At 46.3% G+C, this 25,842-nt stretch overlaps 1 protein-coding gene across 1 annotated transcript in view; it reads right to left on the bottom strand.

Annotated features, from left to right (window-relative positions):
- The window catches only part of LOC126210171 (UTP--glucose-1-phosphate uridylyltransferase-like), an 89,452-nt gene that overhangs the window by 12,590 nt on the left and 51,020 nt on the right, over nt 1-25,842 (bottom strand). The window contains exons 6-10 of the mRNA XM_049939328.1: nt 23,356-23,499; nt 21,519-21,657; nt 16,642-16,779; nt 5,525-5,691; nt 714-818 (exon numbers count right to left, since the gene is read on the bottom strand). Coding sequence (XP_049795285.1) covers nt 714-818; nt 5,525-5,691; nt 16,642-16,779; nt 21,519-21,657; nt 23,356-23,499 — 693 coding nt within the window. The remainder of the gene's footprint in view (nt 1-713; nt 819-5,524; nt 5,692-16,641; nt 16,780-21,518; nt 21,658-23,355; nt 23,500-25,842) is intronic.

The raw sequence follows: 25,842 nt of genomic DNA, 5'->3' as shown, positions 1-25,842 counted from the left end.
CTTGATTTTCTTTATTTAAACTAACGACTTGTCGCCTGAATATGTTTCTTATATTTCATTTAATCTGTTTCTACAATCGTGTTATAATTTCATGTATTGACTCGTTCCATGACCATGGAGACTTCTCCTAAATGTGGTCCCACGGAACAATAAATAAATAAATAAATAAATAAATAAAAAAAGGGCACGGCCGATTTCCTTCCCAATCCTTCCCTAACCTGAGCTTGCGCTCCGTCTCTAATGACCTCGTTGTCGACGGGACGTTAAACACTAACCACCACCACAACGTTGCTTTAGTAGCCTGCTAGACACCCCACCATATCCACGAGCATCCTCGGTCTTCCGAGATGTAATCACTGACTCAGTCTCCCCCATGCTTGTGTAACGCAGGCCCCACTGTGCACTACCGTCGGTGTGCTTTTGTAGTCGCCAGCAGGTCCTGGTGGTGCGACATCATCCGAGACACGAGGCAGGTGCGATTCAGAATATGTACGTCAGTCACGGAATGTTGGTGCACGGATACTAGTGCAGTTGCTCCGCGGCGATACAGTCTACCCACGATTTCTCTCAGCATTGTCGTACGTGAGCTCTAAATATGATAACCGTCCCCTTTCAATTTTTGGTTATGTTCTGAAGCTACGTTTCAGTTCTCTTGGTGTACGTAACAGGTACATATGTCACAACTGAATCCTGATAACGCTGCCATACTCTACCTTGAGCGATACGCCTCTTCCGAACGTTACGTCGCCAGACACTGTCAAGTGGTCCAACTCGATGAGGTCCGGTATGTTGGCGAACCTCGAGAGGAACTCTTTCACCTGAAACAGCGAAGGGAGTGTCAGATGAGATATACCACTGAAATGTGGCTAGTGAAACAGTTAGTCTATGAAATCCAAGCGACTTGAACTATGGCCAAAATTTCTAATTATTTCATTATTCTAAATATTGCGTTATTCTACTTATTATTTTCGCACTGCAGCGGAGTGTGCACCGCTTTCAGACTTCCTGGCAGATTAACACTGTGTGTCAGACTGGGATCTCTGCCTATCACAGGCAAGTACTCCAATGCCTGAGCTGTCCAAGGACGAGTCAAGACTCATCTTCACAGGTTCAGTTCTGCCAGTACCCCTTCCCCTACCTTCCAAACTTGACAGAAGTTCTTCTGAATACTTTGTTGGACTAATACTCCTAGAAGAAAGGACTCATAAGCGATCTTTAAATGTGCCAAAAAATTACAAATTATCGAACACTCAGCTGCGGAGTGGAAATTCATTTTGTAAACAACCCTCTAGACTGTAGCTAAGTCATGTCTCCCAAATGCCCTTCTTTCCGGAAGTACTACTCCGACAAGGTATGTAGCACAACTTCTGTGAAGTCTGGAAGGCAGGAGATGTACTTTCGAAAGAGAGACTGTGAAGGTGAGTCACGAGTTGCGCTAGAATATCTCAGTCACAGCGTTGTCGCATAAAAGACAAAGGTCCCAAAGTTCACATATGCACACATATCTGATCTGCCAGGAAGTTACAAATCCGTGCACACGCCACTGGCGAGTGAAAATATACCGTAGAAAAAAATTCGCCAGGCTGTGGCTAAACCATGTCTCCACGATATACACTCCTGGAAATGGAAAAAAGAACACATTGACACCGGTGTGTCAGACCCACCATACTTGCTCCGGACACTGCGAGAGGGCTGTACAAGCAATGATCACACGCACGGCACAGCGGACACACCAGGAACCGCGGTGTTGGCCGTCGAATGGCGCTAGCTGCGCAGTATTTGTGCACCGCCGCCGTCAGTGTCAGCCAGTTTGCCGTGGCATACGGAGCTCCATCGCAGTCTTTAACACTGGTAGCATGCCGCGACAGCGTGGACGTGAACCGTATGTGCAGTTGACGGACTTTGAGCGAGGGCGTATAGTGGGCATGCGGGAGGCCGGGTGGACGTACCGCCGAATTGCTCAACACGTGGGGCGTGAGGTCTCCACAGTACATCGATGTTGTCGCCAGTGGTCGGCGGAAGGTGCACGTGCCCGTCGACCTGGGACCGGACCGCAGCGACGCACGGATGCACGCCAAGACCGTAGGATCCTACGCAGTGCCGTAGGGGACCGCACCGCCACTTCCCAGCAAATTTGGGACACTGTTGCTCCTGGGGTATCGGCGAGGACCATTCGCAACCGTCTCCATGAAGCTGGGCTACGGTCCCGCACACCGTTAGGCCGTCTTCCGCTCACGCCCCAACATCGTGCAGCCCGCCTCCAGTGGTGTCGCGACAGGCGTGAATGGAGGGACGAATGGAGACGTGTCGTCTTCAGCGATGAGAGTCGCTTCTGCCTTGGTGCCAATGATGGTCGTATGCGTGTTTGGCGCCGTGCAGGTGAGCGCCACAATCAGGACTGCATACGACCGAGGCACACAGGGCCAACACCCGGCATCATGGTGTGGGGAGCGATCTCCTACACTGGCCGTACACCACTGGTGATCGTCGAGGGGACGCTGAATAGTGCACGGTACATCCAAACCGTCATCGAACCCATCGTTCTACCATTCCTAGACCGGCAAGGGAACTTGCTGTTCCAACAGGACAATGCACGTCCGCATGTATCCCGTGCCACCCAACGTGCTCTAGAAGGTGTAAGTCAACTACCCTGGCCAGCAAGATCTCCGGATCTGTCCCCCATTGAGCATGTTTGGGACTGGATGAAGCGTCGTCTCACGCGGTCTACACGTCCAGCACGAATGCTGGTCCAACTGAGGCGCCAGGTGGAAATGGCATGGCAAGCCGTTCCACAGGACTACATCCAGCATCTCTACGATCGTCTCCATGGGAGAATAGCAGCCTGCATTGCTGCGAAAGGTGGATATACACTGTACTAGTGCCGACATTGTGCATGCTGTGTTGCCTGTGGTTCTGTCAGTGTGATCATGTGATGTATCTGACCCCAGGAATGTGTCAATAAAGTTTCCCCTTCCTGGGACAATGAATTCACGGTGTTCTTATTTCAATTTCCAGGAGTGTACTTTCTTCAAAAAATGCTCATTCCGCAGAGTATGCAGGAGAACTACTACGAAGTTTAGAAGACAGAAGATGAACCTATATTAAAACTCTGCACTTGACCACAAGTAATTATTTAATTTATTTCATCTTCACGCTTTTTAACAGTACGCCATTTTCAAAGGAGCGAATTCCTGTTGACACAAACTAATCGAATTACGCATAACAGTTTGCAGTAGCGCCTGATGGCTGGCTGTGACTCGGAGGGTTGTCGAAAGGTTGTCTATTCCGCCGACACGTAGAGATCGGTGGACGACTGTGTCTGCACAGACACATTTCAGAAGTGCCCCACATAGCTGCGTGGGTGGCACTGAGTGTGGGAGGGGGATTTAGAGGGGCCCTCTGCCGGTTTATTCACGTGGTTAAGTGTTTTACCAGCTGAACGTGTCAATGGCGTAGCCCCAACCCTTTCTCCCTCCTCTCCTTGCATACGCCACTGGAGGGCACGAAAAAGCAACGATAAAAAGCATGAATATCCTTTTCTGCTTCGGATTGCGTTCACATTTGGTCGAATGGTTCTGACTGGTTTCTAGAGGTTTCACCCTGTACACTAGAGCAAAACTTGGAGTCACTCTACACTCTAAAGAGGTATCTAACCCCAATCACGTTCATTGCGCTTGCAGCTCCATGATGTCCTTCGAGAGGGTTGAATCGTCTGGGAGGAGTCAGCAATGTCAAAAGTTGTCAAGAACTTCGCACTGCGAACTGTCGTATTCGATCGCAAAATGTGTGAATGCCCAAAGGAAAGGGATGACTGCATTCATGCGCTTTTAGATACCTCTTGAGATCTTTTTGTGTCAGTTGTAAAGAGCAGTGTGTCCGATATGCTTTCCTCCGCCACCCATAAGAAAGTCACTTGATTTCGACGTAGGGGGTCCCGGTTCTGAAATCCGTCACACATGCTCCAAGGAATGGGTCACATGTGGGTAACGCAAGGTATGACGCCCTTCTCATGCTGTGACACTTGCACGGTGCCACTGGACATAATTTTGGGGAAATTTGGTGCTAATGTGACACCATTAGACCACCTTACACCTCGCGTGAACTTCTGACCTCTGGCCTTTTTGTGTACGTGTCAATATATAAGAAACTATCAGCCTCGATTGCGGTAATGGAACCAACCTTCACCTAGGTTTCAGCCCAAATAATTGAGCCTTCTTTAGAAGATATACCTGAATTTATAATTTGTCTAAGAGGGCATGGTCTAGAAATAAAACTAAAACAGCCTGAACAGGCGTAGTCACATAAGTACTAAGTCTACACCAAGACCTAAGCTCTGGTGTGCGCCTCGTCTCCATGGACGCCGTGCGGTGGGACTCGGGAGCTCACGTGAAACTAAGTGGGCAATTAGAGATTCAGGTATATGTTCTAAAGAAGGCTCAATTATTTGGGCTGAAACCTAGGCGAAGGTTGGTTTCATTACCGCAATCGAGGCTGATAGTTTCTTATATATTAGATTATCACGATTTCTGACTGTGCTGCAATGTTGAAAGTCCAAAAATACATGTCAGTACCTTGCCCTACGAAGCGTCGCTGACCCCGAGTATTACGTCGCAGCGCGCCACGCTTCTGCACCTTTACAGAGGAAGTTTGTCGGCATTTTCGAGCTAAATTTCTAACATATGCGTCGCAGTGGAAGGAAATGAAGGGGTTTCAAAGAAGCGGCCCTTTAATTTCTTTGGGCAGTATACAATGTGATTCAGCTGCCCCTATTGCTGGGTTGTGGGCAGCCCACAATGCCTTCAAATATTGTCTCGTTCGTTACGTGCAAACTATTAATTCTACATTAATTTAATGTAATTAAATTTTATACTGGGAGACGTTTTCACCAGAGAACAAAGTTTTCGAATTATTCAAGAAAGACGCATTTGACTGTCTTTTTTTCTACATTTCTCTCGAATTATTCGAAAACTATAGCCTCCAGCGAAAACGCATCCCAATACAAAATTTAACTTTATTAAATTTCCTGTAAAAGTCCTGTTCATTTTTTTTCTGTAGGACGAATAGTTTGCGTGTAGTGAGCGAGAGAATATGAAAATCTCGCAGATGGTATTTGAAGGCGTAGTAGGTTGCATAAAACCCAGCGATAGGGGCAGCTGAATCACGCTGTGTGTTCTTATACACTACATTACCTGCTCTCCAGACCATGCAAGTAGACAAGGCAGCACACGAAAGCTGTCTGTACCGCTTGCGCCGAAGCAGAGAGAACACAAATATCCTTTGACGCTTCGCTAAGAGACTGACAACCAGAGGAACACAAGCGAGCAATTGTGAATGGAAAGCTAACACGACCGAAAGGAGTTTGTTCGCACTCGCCTACCTTTTGTATCAGAGAGAAGTTTTGTTCGTTTTGCTTGTTTCCTTGTGTCGGCTCTGGCATAAACCAGGTTTTATAAGGTCACCCCCACGAAGGAAATCGCCGTAAGGTTACGGAGAGGCTGCACCACCGGCTGAACGCCGCACGTACCTTTCCGAAGTGCTTGTCGCCCAGCTTGATGAGCGGCGTGGTGGGGAACATGCGCTGCAGGCTCATCACCAGCGAGCCGCTGCTCAGCGAGTACAGGTTGCTCATCACCAGCAGCAGGTCGGACGTCTTCTTCACCGGCAGGAACCGGCTCCGAGGGACGTTGATGCCTGCAACGTGCACCACAACCACAGTCACCAGCTGCACACCGGGCGTCACAAACAGTTATCAAAATAACAGTATCGAGGCACTATGGGACTTAACGTCTTAGGTCATCAGTCCCCTAGAACTTAGAACTACTTAAACCTAAATAACCTAAGGACATCACACCCATCAATGCCCGAGGCAGGATTCGAACCTACGACCGTAACAGCAGCGCGGTTCCGGACTGCAGTGCCTAGAACCGCACGGTCACCGCGGCCGGCCAGTACCGAGACAGCATCCTAAATACACTGGTGTACAAAATTATATTTCCCCGTCCTGTGTCTACTTCACGATATAGTCATACAAACTGTCAATAGATATCCGTAGGATCGTATTCTGCGCGGAAGATGGACTACGGTCAATGGGCAACCGTGCTAACGATGACGTCAGGGCACCTGTCAAACAGGGTAGTGTTTGCCAGGCAGCCCCACATCGATAATAGTTGTGTACACTGTCACAGGCGGTGCAGTATGGCCCAGAGAAGATTCCTAACAGACTCTCTGTGGTGCAGAGCCATAGAAAGAAAGGAAGCAGGGCAGGCGCAAACTGATGAGGCCCGATGGCTTAATGTGGATCGTTCTGTTGTTTCTCGGATGTGGCGACAGTTTATAGAGGCCGAAACCGTATTCCAAAGACCAGGGCAGGGCCGACCACGTGTGACTTCAAAAGAGAGGATCGTTGTTTGGGTATAATGACAAGACAGTACCGCCACGGTATGTGGCATGTGAGCTCGCGACATATACTGCACGTGTTATATCGAGGCAGACGGTGTGCAGAAGGGTTCGGAAGGGTTCCTACAATAACTGTTGGAGATGTGCCGTATGTCTACTTGAGTGGCGTCGTCACGGAAGGGCACATCTAGAGTGGAGTCATCAAAACCCCACCTCGACGGTCGAACAGTGGGCCAATGTCGCTTTCACAGATGAGTCGCCATTTAGTCTGTGGAGTGATTGTCGATGGAGTCGCATCTGCAGGGAACGTAGAACACGATTTGTGGGCCCAAAAACTGTGGAAAGAGACAGAGATCGAGGAGGATCCCTGATGGTACGGGCAGGGATTATACTGACCAATCGAAGCCCTCTTCATGAAACTGTACAGGTGAATCGACAAGGTTCAGCTGCCGTTAGGTATCGTTACGAGAGGTTGGGACCTCATCTGCGGTTGTTGCCAGGTGCTGCGTGCCTAGACGTCGTATTGATTGACGGTAATGCTCGATCTCATAGAGCACAGGTGGTTCATGTTGTCTTGGAAACGGAAGATACTGCACGCACGACGTGGCCTGCTCGCTCTCCCGATTTGAATGCCATAGAGCATGTCTGGGATGCACTAGGGCCACGGGTTGCACCACGTGACCAGTTTCCAAGGCTTGGGAGCAGCGCTGCTGGAAGAATGGGCCCCAGTGCCTCAACACGAGACTGGCGAGGTCATTCACAGCAGGCCCCGTCGCTGTGAGGCCTGTGTTGCTGCTAGAGGCGCTCACACCCGTACTGACAAGGGAACCTCCCCATCGCACCCCCCTCAGATTTAGTTATAACTTGGCACAGTGGATAGGCCTTGATAAACTGAACATAGATCAATTGAGAAAACAGGAAGAAGTTGTGTGGAACTGTGAAAAAATGAGCAACATATACAAACTGAGTAGTCCATGGGCCACATAGGCAACATCAAGGAGAATATAAGCACAGGAGTGCCGTGGTCCCGTGGTAGCGTAAGCAACTGCAGAAGGAGAGGTCCTTGGTTCAAGTCTTCCCACGAGTGAAAATTTTACTTTCTTTATTTTTGCATAGTTATTATCTGCCCGTTCGTTCATTGACGTCTCTGTTCACTGTAATAAGTTTAGTGTCTGTGTTTTGTGACCGCATCGCAAAACCGTGCGATTAGTAGACGAAAGGGCATGCCTCTCCAATCGGAACCGAACACATTTGATCGCAAGGTCATAGGTCAACCGATTCCTCCACAGGAAAACACATCTGATATATTCTATACGACACTGGTGACGACATGTGCGTTACATGACAGGAATATGTTGTCGACCCACCTAACTTGTACACTTGGCGAATGGGTAAAAAGATTCTTCTACGTTGCCCGATTTAGGTTTTCTTATGGATGTGATAATCATTCCCAAAAAAGTGATGAAAACATAAGAGTTTGTCACATAAACTGAAAATAAAAAATTAAAGTTTCCACTCGATGGAAGATTTGAACCAAGGACCTTTCGTTCCGCAGCTGCTCACGTTACCACGAGACCACGGCGCCCCTTCAGGCCCAGTGTCCTTGATGTTGCCTAACTTCCCATGAACTACTCAGTTTGTATATTTTGCTTATTTTTTCACAGTTCGACACAACTTCTTCCTGTTTTCTCAATTGATCTGTGTTCAGTTTTTCAAGGCCTATCCACTGTGCCAACTTATAACTAAATCTGAGGGGGGTGCGATGGGGAGGTTCCCTTGTGAGCACATTAACCAGTTGTCGAAATATGTGTACAAATCCGTCAAGTTGGAAGAAACGAAGGACATTTTTGTCTACCGTTATGCATCTTGCAGTTGCTTGCGTTCTGTATTCTGTACAGTGTTTCTGCTTTACTATCACCTGTTTATACTGTTTTGTCGCAAAATAAAGGCAACCACGCAAATTTTCCTTTTGTTTCTTTAATTTTAGACACAAGTGTATAAGTGGGATAGTCATAAAGTTTTAATCATCATTCAGACAAAATGAAGTTGGCTAATTCTTTGGTTTGTTTGTTTGCGGGGATGTTTCTGCAGTTGTGCTACACACTGAAATAGCACAATACCAGAGTTTGATTACCTCCGTCGGTGGCCAATATTGATAGCAGCTTGGAGGCGCTACAGCATGTGACAGACAAGCGCCATCAGACGTGTGAGAGGGTGTCATATGGGTCCGGCTGCTCACAGCCCCAGGGTTACAGAAGCAGCTGTGAGTGACTCTTGTGTAGTACGCCGTATGAGTTACTGTGAGCGGCGTTCAATAGGTAATGCAACATTTTTTTTTTCTGATAGCAGGTTGGTTTTACTCAGGATTCTAATACACCAATTATTCCCCACCCTTTTGGCTACAAAACCCTAGTCTTCAACACAATCACCTTTGACTGCGATGCCCTTACGCCACCACTCTACTGGTGAATATCGGAGCCAATGTCTCGCTGCAGCAATGACCTCCTGTCACCCACGTACTGCTTCCTGTGGAGTGCGTCGTTTATCGGGTCAGACAGATGAAACTCGGAAGGTGCGAGATCCGGCCTTTTGGCCGGGATAAGGAAGCACTTTTGTATGGCCTTGCATTATCGTGGAGAAGGAAAAGTTCGTTTGTATTTTTCTGTCTAAAAACACGCAGAACTCATTTCTTCAATTTTGTGAGGGCAGGAAAACACACTTCGGAAGTGACTGTTGCATCATACGGGAGGACGTCGAGGACAATGACCCCTCCAGAGTTCAGGGAGACCGCCACTGTGACTTTACCGGCTGAGGCTGTGGCCTTGAAGGAGAGATGGTGTGGCGCCGCTCCGTGGATTGCTCTTTTGTTTCCGGTTCGAAGTTATGAACCCGTGTTTCATTTCCTCTGACGACGTTCGGCAAAACATTGTCCCGATCAGACACATAACGCACACGCAGTTCTGCACAGGTGGTCCATAGTTGTTGTTTACGGTCTCGTGTTAGGCAGCGAGGAAACCAGCGGGCACACACCTCTGAGCCCCGCAGCTGCTGCCTGCCTCTTTAGCTGAGTGCTCGGCGCGTCTGGCTGCCGTGCAGCTGGCCCGGGTTCGATTCCCGAGTGTGTCGGAGATTTTGCCTGCTCGGGAACTAGGTGTTGTGTAGGCCGTTCATCATTTCGTTATCATCGACTCTCCAAGTCGCCCAGTGTGGTATCGAACGCAAGGACTTGCAGCTCAGCGGCCGAACTTTTCCAGATGGGGACTCCTGGCTATTAATGCCGTGCGATCAGCTCATTTCACCCCAATTGGGGGACGAGTGTATCAGCACTACCAACAGAGACGTCCTGTTAAGCAGCGAGGTATCTGATTTCCATCCGTCGATCATGTTGAATGAGACTGTCCACACGTTCCAACACTGTGGGAGCCACAGCTGTGTGTTACCAGCCGGCAAGTGGGAGATTGCAATTGTTTGCGTGACCTGTTGCGATGATGACACGTGCCTCGCCAACGACTCGCTGTGCTTTTGTTCACTCGCACGGTTCCGTAGACATTCTGAAAGTGTCTATGAACATCTGCGATGCTCTGGTTTTCCGCCAAAAGCAATGACAGCTCTCTGCTTGAAACGCACCTCCAAGGAGGCTGGAGTATGAACATTCGACGATCTGCCACACCAAATCCCGCGTTGCTCAACAGAAACTGGCAGAGAAAAGAACGTGTTGCCTTACTTATTGAACTCCTCTCGTACAAATCACGTCTAGTTTCTAAGCTACTGGCCATTAAAATTGCCACTCCAAGAACAAATGCCGATGATAAACGGGTATTCATTGGACAAATATATTACACTAGAACTCACATGTGATTACATTTTCATGCAGTTTGGTAGCGTAGATCCTGAAAAATCAGTACCCAGAACAACCACCTCTGGCCGTAATAACGGCCTTGATACGCCTGGGCATTGAGCTTGGATGGCGTGTACAGGTACAACTGCCCACGCAGCTTCAACACGATACCACAGTTCATCAAGAGTAGTGAATGGCGTATTGTGACGAGCCAGTTGCTCGGCCACCATTGACCAGACATTTTCAATTGGTGCGAGATCTGGAGAATGTGCTGGCCAGCGCACCAGTCGAACATTTTCTGTATCCAGAAAGGCCCGTACAGGAGCTGCAACATGCGGTCGTGCATTATCCTGCTGAAATGTAGGGTTCGTAGGGTTCGAATGAAGGGTAGAGCCACGGGTCGTAACACATCTGAAATGTAACGTCCACTGTTCAAAGTGCCGTCAGTGCGAACAAGAGGTGACCGAGACGTATAGCCAATGGCACCCCATACCATCACGCCGGGTTATACACCAGTATGGCGGTCACGAATACACGCTTCCAATGTGCGTACACCATCGCAGGCGCTCCTGTCTGTGATGCAGCGTCAAGGGTAACCGCAGCCATGGTCTCCGAGCTGATAGTCCATGCTGCTGCAAACGTCGTCGAACTGTTCGTGCAGATGGTTGTTGTCTTGCAACGTCCCTATCTGTTGACTCAGGGATCGAGACGTGGCTGCACGATCTTTTACAGCCATGCGGATAAGATGCCTGTCATCTCGACTGCTAGTGATACGAGATCGTTGGGATCCGGCACGGCGTTCCGTATTACCCTCCTGAACCCTGCGATTGCATATTCTGCTAACAGTCATTGGATCTCGACCAATGCGAGCAGCAATGTCGCGATAAGGTAAACCGCAATGGCGATAGGCTACAATCCGATCTATATCAAAGTCGGAAACGTGATGGTACGCATTTCTCCTCCTTACACGAGGCAGCACAACAACGTTTCACCAGGCAACGCCGGTCAACTGCTGTTTGTGTATGAGAAATCGGTTAGAAACTTTCTTGATGTCAGCACGTTGTAGGTGTCGCCACCGGCGCCATCCTTGTGTGAATGCTATGAAAAGCTAATCATTTGCATACGACAGCATCTTCTTCCTGTCGGTTAAATTTCGCTTCTGTAGCACGTCATCTTCGTGGTGTAGCAATTTTAATGGCCAGTAGTGTATTTGAATACTAACCCTGCTTTGGACATTGAATTCCTGGTCACCTTTACCGGTGTTTGTTCAGTGTTCAGCCCATCGAAACCTTGGCTTTCTTTACGGATTACGTGTTTGAATCGAGAATGGATATGAAATGTGGGATGCTCCCATAGGAACCAAAACAAAATGGCGCGGTTTACTGATAAAGTGTTCATTTTTTTCAAAATGATATATAACCTTCACGACTTGCTTATAAAAAGGCTACATATCAACGAAAACATAGCGTGATGGTCTACCTTTGGATCGCAATAAAGCAGCGAGTTCTACAAGTCTCTGCTAAATTGTCGGAGGTGTGTGCACCAGTGGTCTGCACACGGCTGAATCACGAGTCAGTTGTTTCTGGGTGAGCAGGCGGCGCCCAATACGTGTGTGCCACGGAGTCCGTGTCAGGCGAATTTGGTGGCTGAGACGTCAACGTGAGTTCTCTACCGTGCTACTGCCTGACAGTTGCTGTTAGGCGGCTAGAGTGCACACACATTGTGTAAATAGTGAATACAGGTGGTACCTGTCCTAATCCGCCGAGGGCTGGATATCACCAAGTTTGCATAGGAGTCTGAAGACGATAGTAATGAAGTGTCGAAACTGTCGCATGATTAATATACTTTATAAAAAATGAGACTCTTTGTGTTCCTTATTTCTACTGGTCACTCCTGGTTGTCAGGTCGTACGGCCGGCGTCAATCAAGGCTGGTATTCCACCGCTATCTGGAGCGTCTCCAGACACGTCTTCGACCTGGAATCTCATTGACTGGATTGCGACTGGCTTTAGTGAGGAGGCCTGCTTTGAAGTGGACCCGGATGGCCAGCGAAGACAAGGAGGTGTGACGGTCTGGGGCGGCATTTCTCGCACACGGCGAGATTTTCCAACTCTTGCCTTCGTGCTGGCCAAACCCTCCATCAGCCAGCAAGGTCGCCGGATCTGTCCCCAGTTGAGAACGTTTGGAGCATCGTGGGCAGGGCGCTCCAACCAGCTTGGGATCCTGACGACACAACTCACCAGTTAGACAGAGTCTGGCACGATGTTCCTTAGGAGGTCATCCAACGACTCTGCCAATCAATGACAAACCGAGCAACTGCTTACATAAGGGCTAGAAGTGGACCAACGCATTATGAACCTGGTCAATTTGTGAAGCTTCTTTTCTTGAGTAATAAAACCATTTTTTTCTGAAATTGTAATCTTTGTTTGTCTGTACATGTACGTCACATCCACCAGGTTCCTTCCCATTCAGATAATTCCTTCGTGGTGTGTCGCTTTTCATTGCCTTACTGTATATTACGTTTTAATGTAGTTGGGACCTTAGGAATTAAGAATCTTCCTCCCTGGTCTTTGTTTAATGAATATTTCGGCGTGCTCCACACCTCCACAAATGTTAACACAAGGACAATGTTCTCGAAAGATACCCCATTCATTTTATTTGTATTGAAAGCTGTGGAGAAGGGCCTGCCTTAAATAGTGATTACAAATATATTAGGTAAGAATTTCCTCCATACAGATCGCTGTGGAAGTTCGAGACCCGAATCAGTGGTGATGGAGTAATCGAAATAATTTCTGCTACCACACAAGCTCGCGGTTTTTCAGATTATTAGATAGCGTAGAGCACAGAAGGCAAAACCATTTGCATTCCACAGATTGTATCTTTGACAGACAATTTATCGTCATATACAGTCAGTAGACATGTGTGGTCTACAGTGAGAATTCTAGTTTCAGGTTTGTCTTGGTTAAGTCTGCTTAAGCCTAGCTTTTATTCCGTTATACTTAAGGTCTTGCCACTCTGAAACTTCAATGATCTCAGTCAGACATCGTTTACGTAAATATGGGCCAGATTTAATATAAAGGGGTAACATTTCAGAGCATAAAACCCGTCATGGTCTCTCATGAATTATTACGTTAAAGTTGAAAAGAGACCAGGCTTTCAAGCTTTACTTGGAAGTGACTGGCTTTAGCTGTAAGCCAAGTAATTAATGCTAGATCATTAGGAAACTGAATTAATTTTATTCATTTAAATGTACCGTATATTCCTCAGGATCATTGTAAAATTATCGTGATATGAAAAGATACATTGAACAAGCTAGCGCATGAGGCCATAGAAAAATTTAGAAAGAGAACTGAACTTTATTTATATAAATGTGCTTCATTTTCCTAGGACTATTCTAAAATGATCACGATTATGGAAAGGTAAATTGAACAAGTAGAAAATGAGACCAAAGAGAAATTTGGAAAGAGAAATGAAGTTCACGGACAACAAATAAAAACTTTGAAATTTTCTGATGATATTATAATTCAGTCAGAGACTACCAACTGTCTGGGAGAACAGTTGAAAACGGGGTGGATACTGTCTTCAGATGAGGTTATAAGATTAAGATCAACAAAAGTAAAACATGTGTATTCAAACGTAGTCGAATTAAATCAGGAAAAGATGAGGAAATTAGGTAAGAAAATGATACACAGTAACCAGAAGTTGGGGTTTACTATTTCAGGACCAAATTCGAATATCTCATTAGAGAAGAATTAAGGACGATAAAATTCAGACTTACAACAGCAAGAACACATGTTCTAAGAAATAGGAATATTTTAACATCTAAAATAGATTAAAGTGTTAGGAAGACTTCTCTAAAAGTATTTGTCTCGAGTGCAGCCCTGCACGGATCTGAGACAAGGACGGTAAACGGTACAGGCAAAAAGAGCTTTTGAAATGCGGTGCAGCAGAAGGATGTTGAAAAAAATTAGATGGGTTGGTCGAATAACTAATGAGTAGGTGCTAAATCGAATCTAGAGGAAAAGAAATTTGTGGTGCGAGTTGACAAAAAGAAGGGTTCAGTTCGTAGGACACATCTTAAGACATCACAGACTAATTAATTTGATGATGGAGAGAAGTGTGGAGGTTAAATATTGTAGAGAGAGTCTAAGATCTGACTGCGATAAACAGTTTCAGTGGATGCAATTTCTGTAATTACATCTTCTGTGAATGGACGAATGGGGCTGCGGCTGGTAGACGACTTGCAGAAAACAGGTACCCAACGGCCGCAAATTAATGGAATACTTTTATTACGCAATAAGCAGATTATTGCACAAATTTACGGCTGTTGGTTTCTGTTTCCTGCAAGTCAGTGGATGTAGGTTGCAGGAATTGTGCAACGATGAAGAGGCCTGCAAAGTATAGACTAGCATGAAGTGCAGCATCAAACCAAGCTTCGGACGGGAAATCCCAATAATATTTTCTTTATTATATTCAGAATTTGTATCGATTACTCTGGTAAAATAAGTCAACAAACATCTTGAATGTTGAGCCGTGGTAAAAATTGCTGTTTTGAACAGCGCGCCGCAGCGCGTATTGTGAAGCAGTCGCCCTCCGTTTCTGGCGGTGGCGCCGCTGTGGCAATCGCAGCTTTGGTGTCGCCCTCTGGTGGGAAAGGGGAAAGGCTCCCTGTTCACGTGCATTTAAGGGGCGCTATGAGCCCGTCAGGGGGTCGGTCTGAGTCGGTGCAGTCTGGGTGAGTCTGGTCAGTTGGTCATCCGGGTCAGTGTGGGGCAATCAGTGTCTGTCCATCGTCCGGAGTGCTAGTATGTGTTAGGCCGCCACTCTGCACGAGTTTGTTCGGGCAATGGGCACTGGCGGTTGGACAGATCGGTTGGTCGGTCGCGCACGCGGCACGAGATGCCTTGTCTGTCTTGAGCGTCGGCCCACGTGAGGTCCCCACGTGAGTCCAGTGGACCGCGCCGTATAGCGGGGCGTAGTGGCTTCGCGGCCGACACGAGAGCAACAGGAGGCAACCCACGACATCGGTCTGGCCGGGGCGAGCTGCGACGCCGTGAGACGGGAGATCGGCGCGCCTTCCTGCGTCCGTTGAAGCGGCTGGCAGCGGACGGCTCGGGAGAGCGTTTTGGCGGTGCTGCGCCAGGTCTTCGCCAGACATCACAGTTATTAGAAGTTAAATGATTCGTGATATGTTGTTTCATTTAGTTGTTAAATTCTACTTGTTTCCTTGATCAGTCCCTCGTCCCCAGCTTACTCGTCCGTCTCCCGTCCGCATTTGTTAGGCAGTTAGTGTCTGTCTGTCTGTCGGTGTGTCATACGTTAGTAGCTGCCTCTGTCATGTTTGTCGGATTCGGTGTTAACGAATTTATTGCTTGAAGTGTAAAGGCCGAATTCCTGAAATATGTTTTTATGTTGCCTATCATCTTGAGAGGCGGTACATGTGTAATGTAGAGCATGTTTGTATATTTTATGTAAGACTGCATTTCATGGTTTTTTTAATTTAAATGGTCATTCTAGTATATAAAGTTGCCACCCTTCCACCATAAGAGTTTTCCTTTTAAAAACAAATTGCACCTTCGGTGGCAAGTTAATTTTTTTAATGTTAGTGTTTTTTACCATTTACATCCCTCCTACGGGGTGCATAGTTTATGTGCTTGTGTGAGTTGTTAAAAATTTTAGTTTAAGATAATGTGGTGTGTTGCAGATTAGCACCAGTGTAGTCTTTCAGAGGTGTCAAAAGGGAGCGGCAAGGTTCTCAGCCCCAAAAGCTCATACTGTCAAAATTTGTTATTTCTGGCTCTGAATAAATTGTAACTTGATATTGAGAGGGTGCTTTCTGATTATAATTTTTAAATATTTTTTAAAAAAGGATTTTTAGGCATAAAATTTCCATTTGTTGAAACAAATTTAATTTGTTTTCACCAGTTACCCACTGGCAACTACTTCCACGTTCACATAGTGTGATTAACTGTGTTAATGTTCTTGATGAGTCGCTAGTAAATAAAGTAAATTCTTAACAAAAGGTTTTGAAAGTAAATTCACAGTTCAAATGTATATGGCATACTTAGTCGTAATTCACCGGTATGCAGGTATGGGCGTATTAAGGGAAGAGGAAGTGAAAGTACAGAACCCTGAGGGACACTGCACACTATGTGCTTCAGCAAAACGCCAGTTTATGTCAGTGAAAGTGTAAATCGGCTTCTTGCTTCTGGCTCAATAAGCGAGTAAAAAGACTGTCTGTCTTTCACCTGTGCGCGAAATGTGTTAACTGGAGTTCTGTATTCTGCTGCAAGCGCCGCTCACCTGGCAGGAGGGAGTTTACGAAGTCGTAACAAGACACAGTGCAGTAGTTCCTGAGTAAAGATTAGTGGTCGCGAGATCCTGCTACGAAATGCGCGCTGTACTCACCCAGACCACCATCAAAGCACTTCATGGCGGCCCCCACGGCCGTCTCCAGCTGCACAACGTTCAGCCCTCCGTCCAGCGACTTGTTGTTCACGATTATTTCCATCTTGAGCGTCTGCTCGTCCAGGACACGTTCGATGGCTGCGTGCATAAGTAAAAGACAGCGTTAGCGGGGAAATAAATGTTACTAGCAGAAAATTAATACGCTGGAAGGAACTGTAGGAGGTATGAAACTGATATTATGTACACGTGAGTCTGAATTGATTTAACCGTTTCATATAAAAAGCTTTGACGACTTTCAAAGGACAACCATCTGAAATGAACTGCAACCTATGTTCACAGTTATTTGTGCGTGTATTCCAACCTCTGTCTTCTTCTACAGTTTTTACCGTCTACAACTTCCTCGTAACGTCAAAGTCATTCCTTGACGTCTTAAAAGATATCCAATCATTCTGTCCCATCTTTTGTCAGTGTATTCCAGATATACCTCCTCCTCATTCCTGACCTTATCAGTCCATCTAATTTTCAATATTATTCTGTAACAGCACATCCCAAATACTTCGATTCTCTTCTGTTCCATTTTTCCCACAGTCCATGTGTGACTGCAATGTAATTCTGTGCTCCAAACGTACATTCTCTGGAATTTCTTTCCCAAATTAAGGTCTACGTTTGATAATGTTATTCCTCTCTTGGCCAAGAATGCCCTTTTTGCCAGTGCTAGACTGCTTTTTGTATCCTCTTGGTTCCGTCGATCATGGGTTGTTTTGCTGCCTATGTCTTCTTCGTGATCACTAAGCCTGATGTTAAGTTTCTCGTTGCTCCCATTTCCGCCACTTGCCTTTACTTTCGTCTTTCTTCGATTTACTCTCAATCCATATACTGTACTCATTAGACTGTTCGTTCAATTCAGCAGATCATGTAATCCTTCTTTACTTTCACTTAGGATAGCAATGTCATCAGCGAATCTTATCATTGATATCCTTTCACCCTAACTTTCAATTCCAGTCTTGAGCCTCTCTTTTATTTCCGTCATTGCTTCTTCGATGAATAGACTGAACAGCAAGGGCGAAAGACTACGTCCCTGTCTTACACCCTTTTTAATCCGAGCATTTCCTTCTTGGTCTTGTAGTCTTACGGTTCCCTCTTGGTTATTGTGCGTATTGTATATTGCCCATCTTTACCTATAGCTTACCCCTATTTTTATGAGAATTTCGAACATCTTGCACCATTTTACACTGCCTAATGTTTTTCCAGCTTGAAAAATGCCTTGTATGTGTGTTGATTTTTTTTAGTCTTGCTTCTATTATCAAGCGCAAACTCAGAACGTCCGTCTGGTACCTTTACCTTTTCTGAAGCCAAACTGGTCATCTAACACATCCTTAATTTTCTTTTCCATTCTCCCGTATGTTATTCTTGTCAGCAATTTGGATGCATGAGCTGTTAAGCTGATTGTGCGATAATTCTCACACTTGTCAGCTCTTGCCGTCTTCGGAATTGTGTGGATGATGTTTTTCCGAAAGTCAGATGGTATGTCGCTAGACTCATACATTCAACACACCAACGTGAATAGTCGTTTTGTTGCCACTTCCCCAATGATTTTACAAGTTTCGATGGTATGTTATCTATCCCTTCTGCCTTATTTGATCTTAAGTCGTGCAAAGCTGTTTTAAGTTCCGATTCTAATACTGCATCCTCTATCTCTTCTATGACGTCATCGGACAAGTTCTCCCCCTCATACAGGCCATCTTTGTAGTCTGTCCACCTTTCCACTCCTTCCGCTGCATTTAACTGTGGAATTCCCCTTGCTCTCAACCTCATCGAAGGTCGTTGAGCCGTGCTTTGGCTCGTGTTTGTGCCGTTGGCTGGTTGGCGTCGTGTATTCGGATTGTGACCTCTCGTTTTGTTAGTCCGTTCACTGGCGCCCCTACGTTTGCTCGCTTTGTCTGTCCGTGAGTGGCAGCAGCGGCGTTTATCGATAGCGAGTACTGTGGTACTATCTCTGGAGCGACCTCGAGCATATCGGGGTCGTCGTGTGTGGGAGTTGAGTTCAGTCGGGACGGAGCAGCAGTGAGGTCCGACAGCCCCAGCACTCGCCGACGGAGCTGGCGACACACGTGCACTGGCCGAGGGAAGGATGTGGTCGCGAGAGTGCACGACCACGTCGAGGTCCGGATTCAGAGAGTTTAACTTGAATGGATCGTTATATTCGAGTAGTGCAACTTTCACTTTGTGTGTGTGTCCGTCGAAGTGACCTCATGCCATCAAGCTGTGAGTTGGCGGTTTTATTCTCCGACGTTTCCCTTGCCTGGCTTGATTGGCAACCACCGATGGTTGGTCGTTCGGTCGGTCGTCTCAGTGGACGACGTGTGTCTGGTCTTTCCACCGTTTCTGTGTTCTTAGCGTTCATGTCTACTTCCAATTCGTCTTGTTGCTGTATACTGACTGTTTTAGCACTGATTGACTTGTTTGTGGAATTGTCTTTTGCGGTTCCGTATGCATCTAATCAGTTTTTGAATAGGCAGTTTGGTCTTAACCCTGTTTGCATACTAGGATTTGGTGGAGCCAATTTGTGTAATTAAATACTTGCCATTTGACGATGATAACTGTTATTCTATCGTGCTTTTGGCTGTCTCATCGTAGGTGGATTTTGCGAGTGTGTTGGTCGGCGTTTAAGCTGTCCCTAGTTTGTGTTGCCACCCTGTTAGCTGAGCATAACTCTTGGCTGCCAGTCTCACCGCTTACGCAGCTGAAGGGACTTTTCTCAGGTCGATCCTTGGAGCACTGTCAGTGGATCACTCCCTTCTTATTTGGTCTGATTGTGTCGATTGTTTAAAAATAATGTTTTGTTTAAATTATTCCTATTGCTTGTGGCCTTCAGCCGACAAATAATTTGAATTCTTTCTTAATAAGGCCTTCAGCCGTCACTGTAGCTTGTGCTAGTTAATTTTCTTTAAATGATTGTTTTTAAAAATTATTTCCTTAAATAGTGTATGTGTTTACTGTACAACCAACACTAACTAAATGGTTCAAATGGCTCTGAGCACTATGGGACTCAACATCTTAGGTAATAAGTCCCCTAGAACTTAGAACTACTTAAACCTAACTAACCTAAGGACATCACACACACCCATGCCCGAGGCAGGATTCGAACCTGCGACCGTAGCAGTCCCGCGGTTCCGGACTGCAGCGCCAACACTAACTGATTAGCCCCGTCCACACCTTTTCCTGCTTTCCCAAAGTACCACGTTTCAGTTGTTTTGACTATTGTGTGCTAGGCCAGTCCGTACTACCATTTCGATTTCTTCACATTTTTCCTGCAGCCTTTTCTTCTTAGCTTCCCCGCTCTTTCCGTTTATTTCCTAACTGACTTGTATTTCTGTATTCCTGAACTTTCCTGAACACTTTTGTACTTCCTTCTTCCGTCGATTAACTGAAGTATTTCTTCTGTTACCCATGGTTTCTTCGCAGTTACATTCCTTGTAACTATGTTTTGCTTTCCAACTTCGGCGATTGTCCTTTCAGGATATGTCCATTCCTAAAGAGGAAGTTTAAGTGTATCTCTTCATTACATTGTACTTTCGTATCCCAGTTCTTTCGAACTTTTTTTTCCTGACTAGTCTCTTAAACTTCATCCTACTCTTCATCATTGCTAAATTGTGATCTGAGTCTATATCTGAAGTTGGGTACGCCATATCTGATTTCAGAGTCACTGCCTGATCATGTTGTAATATAACTAGAATCTTCCCGTATCTCCTGACCTTTCCCAAGTATACCTTTTCCTCTTGTGATTCTGGAGCAAAGTATTCAGCGTTAGCATCTGAAATCTATTGCAGAACTCAATTAGTCTTCTCCACTCTCATTTCTAGTTCGAAGCCCATATTGTTCCATAACTCTTAGTTCTATTTCTTCCCCCACAACCGCCTTCCTATCCCCAATGAGTGTTAGATTTTCATCGCCCTTTTCGATTCCTCATATACTTTCTCCATCTCTTATCTCCTGTCTGCAACATCGGGATGTGTTCCTGAACTATCGCTGCCTGTGTTGGTTTGCTGTCGATTCTAATAAGAACAACCTTATCATTGAACTGCTCACGGTAACTCACTTTCTGTTCTAACTTCCTATCCATAACAATCCTACTCCCGTCATAACATTTTCTGCTGCTGTTGGTATTGCGATATACTCATTGAACAGAAATCGTTATCTTCTTTCCGTTTCACTTCACTCACACCCGCTATATCTAGACTGAGTCTTAGCATTTCCCATCTCAGATTTTCTTGCTTTCCTATCACTTTCAAACTTCTGACATTCCACGCCCCGACTCCTAGAACGTTACTCTTTGGTTGGTTATTCACTCTTTCTCTCATGGTCACCCCCCACTTGGCAGACCCCTTCCGAAAATCGGAATGAGGGACTAGTCGGGAATATTTTGTCAGTGGAGAGACATGATGACACTTTTTCAATTACAAGCCGCCTGTCTATGGACACACGTTATGTGTCTCTAACGCAGGGGTTCACATTGCGTTCTGCGTCCTCATTCCGTTGATCATTGGTGGTTCTTGCGTCTTTTAGGGGCCGCTTCCCACCTCAAGGGCAAAAGAGTGCCCTGTTCCTCCGTCCGCCCCTCCTCCCTCTTTTACAAGACCGTTGGCAGAACGGAAGTCTTCGGCTGCCATTGCCGATAATTTTTATTCAAAATTTAAGCAGTGGTGAGATGCCAAACCGGGACCCATAACGTTCTGGTTACCCCTTGACCTCGGGAACACTACGAAGCACCTTTATCACAAGTTAATGAATTGTTAAGAGAAACAAAGTAATCGTGACTTTTTCTAAGGCGGATTTATATTCCTTATAAAAACTGCAAGACTCGTGCAGCAACTTACCGTCGAGCTTGACCCACAGGTTGTTGGTGTTGAAGTACTTGAACGTCTTCACCGACTTGAAGTCCTCCACGTGCTCCTTGGGCACCTGGGCGATCTCAAGCAGGCGCAGCTTGTCCTCGTAGTGAATGAGCGTCCCACCCTACATCGAAAGTTGCACACAGTGCAAATGAGAAGTCAACAGGGATATGCACATCTGTTTCATTGGTAGGGAAAAGGCGCTTGGACCATCCCCTTGAAGACCTGAAGATGCTTTGGTGTAAAATGTAAGTGCTCTAACCGAGCGAGATGGCGCAGTGGTTACAACACTGGACTCGCGTTCGGAACGACGACGGTTCAAACCCGCACCCGGCCATCCTGATTTATGTTTTCCGTGATTTTTCTAAATCGCTTAAGGCAAATGCAGGGAAGATTACTTCGAAAGGGCATGGCCACTTTCTTTCTCCATTCTCCCCTAATCCGGGTTGTCGCTCATGCTCCCTCGTTGTCGACGGGACCTTCAACACCAATCTCCTCCTCCTCCGGCAGTGACTTATCAAGGAAATTTTGCGCGCATCGGTTGCTTGTCACTTGCTCCGCCCCACTGCGTTCCCTTACTGCCCACGGCGCCAAGTAGCGTACAGTGGAGTGACAACCGGGGCCCTCCTATTCGAAATATATTGAAGACGAGGCAGCAGAAGGCGCCAGGTGGACACTTCCGCCCAAAATTAATTCTGAAACCTTGTTCGAAAACGCATTATTCTACGCGAAAAATAGTAGCCAATATGAGTACGTAACATGTCAGCCTAACAGATATACATACATTGTATGTTATTTCGACAATATTTTCGACATCTATACACATGCCTCAACATAAAAAATGAATAAACCTAAGCGACTGAAGAATTATTATGAAATAAAGTTAATGATTTTCCAAGGGTGCACTCCTGCAAATGTACTTCACTTTAACAATGCTAGCTTTAAAACCCAAAGTAAATAACGAGCAAGACCGATGTTAATAAATAACTCTGCGCAATTCTTTAGGGACACGCTAATTCGTTTCATTCTTTTACACTGCATTTGCGAATAGCAACGTAAAGGTGTGCAAATGAAAGAGGATCTCTGGCGCCAGCTACAGCGTAGAAACCGCGCTCTTTGACACAACGGAGTATGTAACAACGTGAGAAACAGTAACTGACAAGCAGCTTGTCGTTAGCCACTCAGCTGTGCAGTACTTGGCGCTAGGGCACTAGGCGGATGCAGAGGGCGGAGCGAGTGACGAACATCCGTGGCGCGCCGAAGTTCAAAAGCTGTACTTCAGAATTAGGGCCAAAATTTTAACGCGGGATTGACTACTGAGGCCGATATCTTGCAAGCGTGCTTTTCTCTGCTTAAAATATGAGATCAAGTTGATGATGTGTCCTTGAAACAGACTGGAGAAATTTTTGTCAAAAATGGACTTCACCTGAAAGAAGTCATTTTGGAAAAATAAATTTACTCTCAAATTACACAATTAAATTTACTTAAAACATTTTTTTCATAACTACAATTAATTTTTGCCCGAAACGTTAGCAAAGGAAAGATTGCTGCATAGAGTGAGGGACAGAGAGAGGTGAGGAAAAGGGCTTGAAATGATACGAGACATTAAAGGTGGACGAAGTTAGCAGCTTATTAAGCGGAATAAAGAAACTCAGGGCAGGAGAAAGTGGGCGGGGGCAGGGGGGGAGGGGGGTTGCCTAGTCTACACCTCTCGTAAGACGGATGTACAAGAAAAAGAAGAATGCAAGGAAAAAAACGCAGAATGATATATTTTGGTAGTTCTGTTGAGAAGCTTTACTGTGCAGTGATCAGGTGCTCTCACCTTGACGTCCGCCTTCGTCTTGTCGGTGACCTCCATCACGAACTCCGGCGTCTTGTCCGTAGGGTGCAGCAGCAGGTTGAGGATGTTCAGGTCCACCGTCGCTCCCAGGTTGTCGATGTTCGAAATGAAGCAATACTCTCGCCCCTGAAGCACAATTAATGCTGCCATTACTGAAGTACGGATTGTATGAACTCAAATAACGTCATCATTGCGGTCCATCGCAATGACCCCCAACATCATCTCCATTTCACCGAACTGCAACAGTTTCGTAGCATCGCTTTTTCATGACAGTTTACACGAATACAATAACAGATTTAGACATTCCCAAGGATAGACCATACAGTGAGCCTAGGATGAACATGTGTCCACTATAAAATTGACGTGACGTATTTATTCAACAGTTTTGTTAACGTCATACAAGATGAAACATACATAAATATTTGAAATTTCACCTTGTAATGGACTGGAGCAAATAGATACGGAGACAGCCAGCTTAGTGTCAGGTGCTGTGGTTGCGATGAAAAATGGCGTGAGGGAGGACACCGGAGTGGAGAGCGAGCAGCCAGGCCTGGTGACGATTTGAAGAGGCGCAGCAGCCCTTTGTGAAGGAATGGGTGGAATGCGACACGTCGAATGGAGGCCAGCGATTAGTTTGGCGTTCCTGTCTTACCTACGTGCGTACGGTAAACACGGAGACGTGAACTACGGCTACGTTATTGCCAAATGCGGCGAAACAGGACCAACGGGTGTTATTCTCTTCTTGACTGCCGAAGGACAAAAACAGGTAGCCATCCATCGGAGAATGAAACACGTATATGGCGCACCACGACCATCGACAACCACCGTTGTGGAACGCTGCTACAAGCTTATGCTGTAGCGCACGTCCCGTGTCGGTAGTGGTGTCACGCAGAAGTTCTACCAACTCAATTTGGAGACAATCGATCAACCCCCCCCCCTCCCTTCCCTCCCCACCGTATAGTCCTGATCTCTCCCCATCGCACAATAATGGCTTTTGTCCTTTAAGAAAGGCCTTGAACGGTCAACTATTCCTGTCGGACGACGATGTGCAGCGGCAGTGACAGACATCTTCAGGCAGCACGACACAGCGTTTTACCAAATGGCTATCTTCAACCTGATACATTGCTGGGATGGTTGCCTCATTGTTCTTGGACATTTCACATGACTGCCGTACCTATTATTGACAGTGCTCCCTCGAATTGAAACTTTTTCCTCGCCCCTTACACAATGAAGAGCCAAACAAACTGGTACACCTGCCTGATATCGTGTAGAGTCTCCGCGAGTACGCAGAAGTGCCACAACACGACGTGGCGTGGACGTGACCAACATCTGAAGTAGTGCTGGAGGGAAATGACACCATGAATCCGTCAGGACTGTCCATAAATCCGTAAGAGTACGAGGGGGTGGAGATCTCTTCTCAACAGCATGTTGCAAAGCATCCCAGATATGCTCAATAATGTTCATATCTGGGGAGTTTGGTGGCCACCGGAAGTGTTTAAACTCAGAATGTTCCTGAAGTCACTCTATAGCAATTCCAGACGTGTGGAGTGTTGCATTGTCCTGCTGGAATTGCTCGTCAGAATACACAACGGACATAAATGGATATAGCTGATCAGACAGGATGCTTACGTATCTGTCACCCTGCCAGAGTGGTATCTAGACGTATCAGGGGTCCCATATCACTCCCAACTGCACATCCCCCACACCATTACAGAGCCGCCACCAGCTTGAACAATGTCCTGCTGGCACACAGGGTCCATGGATTCATGAGGTTGTCTCCATACCCATACACGTCCATCCGCTCGACATAGTTTGAAACGAGACCGTACTGACCAGGAAACATGTTTCCAGTCATCAACAGTCCGATGGCGGTGTTGACAGGCACAGGCGAGGCCTATAGCTTTGTGTCACGCAGTCATCAGGGGTACACGAGTGGGCTTTCAGCTCAAAAAGCCCATACCGATGATGTTTCGTTGAATATTTCGCACGCTGACACTTGTTGATAGCCCAGCACTGAAATCTGCAACAATTTGCGGAAGGGTTGCAATGCCGCCATGATGAACGATTGTCTTCAATCGTCGTTGGTCCCATCCTTCCAGGATCTTTTTCCGACCGCAGTGATCTCAGAGATTTGATAATTTACCTGATTCCTGATATTCACGGTACACTCGTGAAATGGTCATACGGGAAAATCCCCACTTCATCGGTACCTCGTAGAAACTGTGCCATTGCTCGACTATAATACCACATTCAAATATGATAACCTACCGGTAACTGATCTGACAGCTGCGCCAGACACTTGTCTTACATAGGCGTTACCGACTTCAGCGTCGTTTCTGCCTGTTTACGTATGCTATACCAGTTTCTTTGGCGCTTAAGTGTAATTATAAGATATAAATATTACTCTTGAAAAGGAAGTCAAAAGTATACAATATACAAATCGAGAATAGGAACCCTTGTCCGCAAACG

Source organism: Schistocerca nitens, chromosome 10, assembly GCF_023898315.1.
Source record: "Schistocerca nitens isolate TAMUIC-IGC-003100 chromosome 10, iqSchNite1.1, whole genome shotgun sequence".
Classification (NCBI taxonomy): Eukaryota; Metazoa; Arthropoda; class Insecta; order Orthoptera; family Acrididae; genus Schistocerca; species Schistocerca nitens.
Note: the sequence above shows the minus strand (reverse complement) of the source record. Positions and strands in the feature narration are given on the sequence as shown.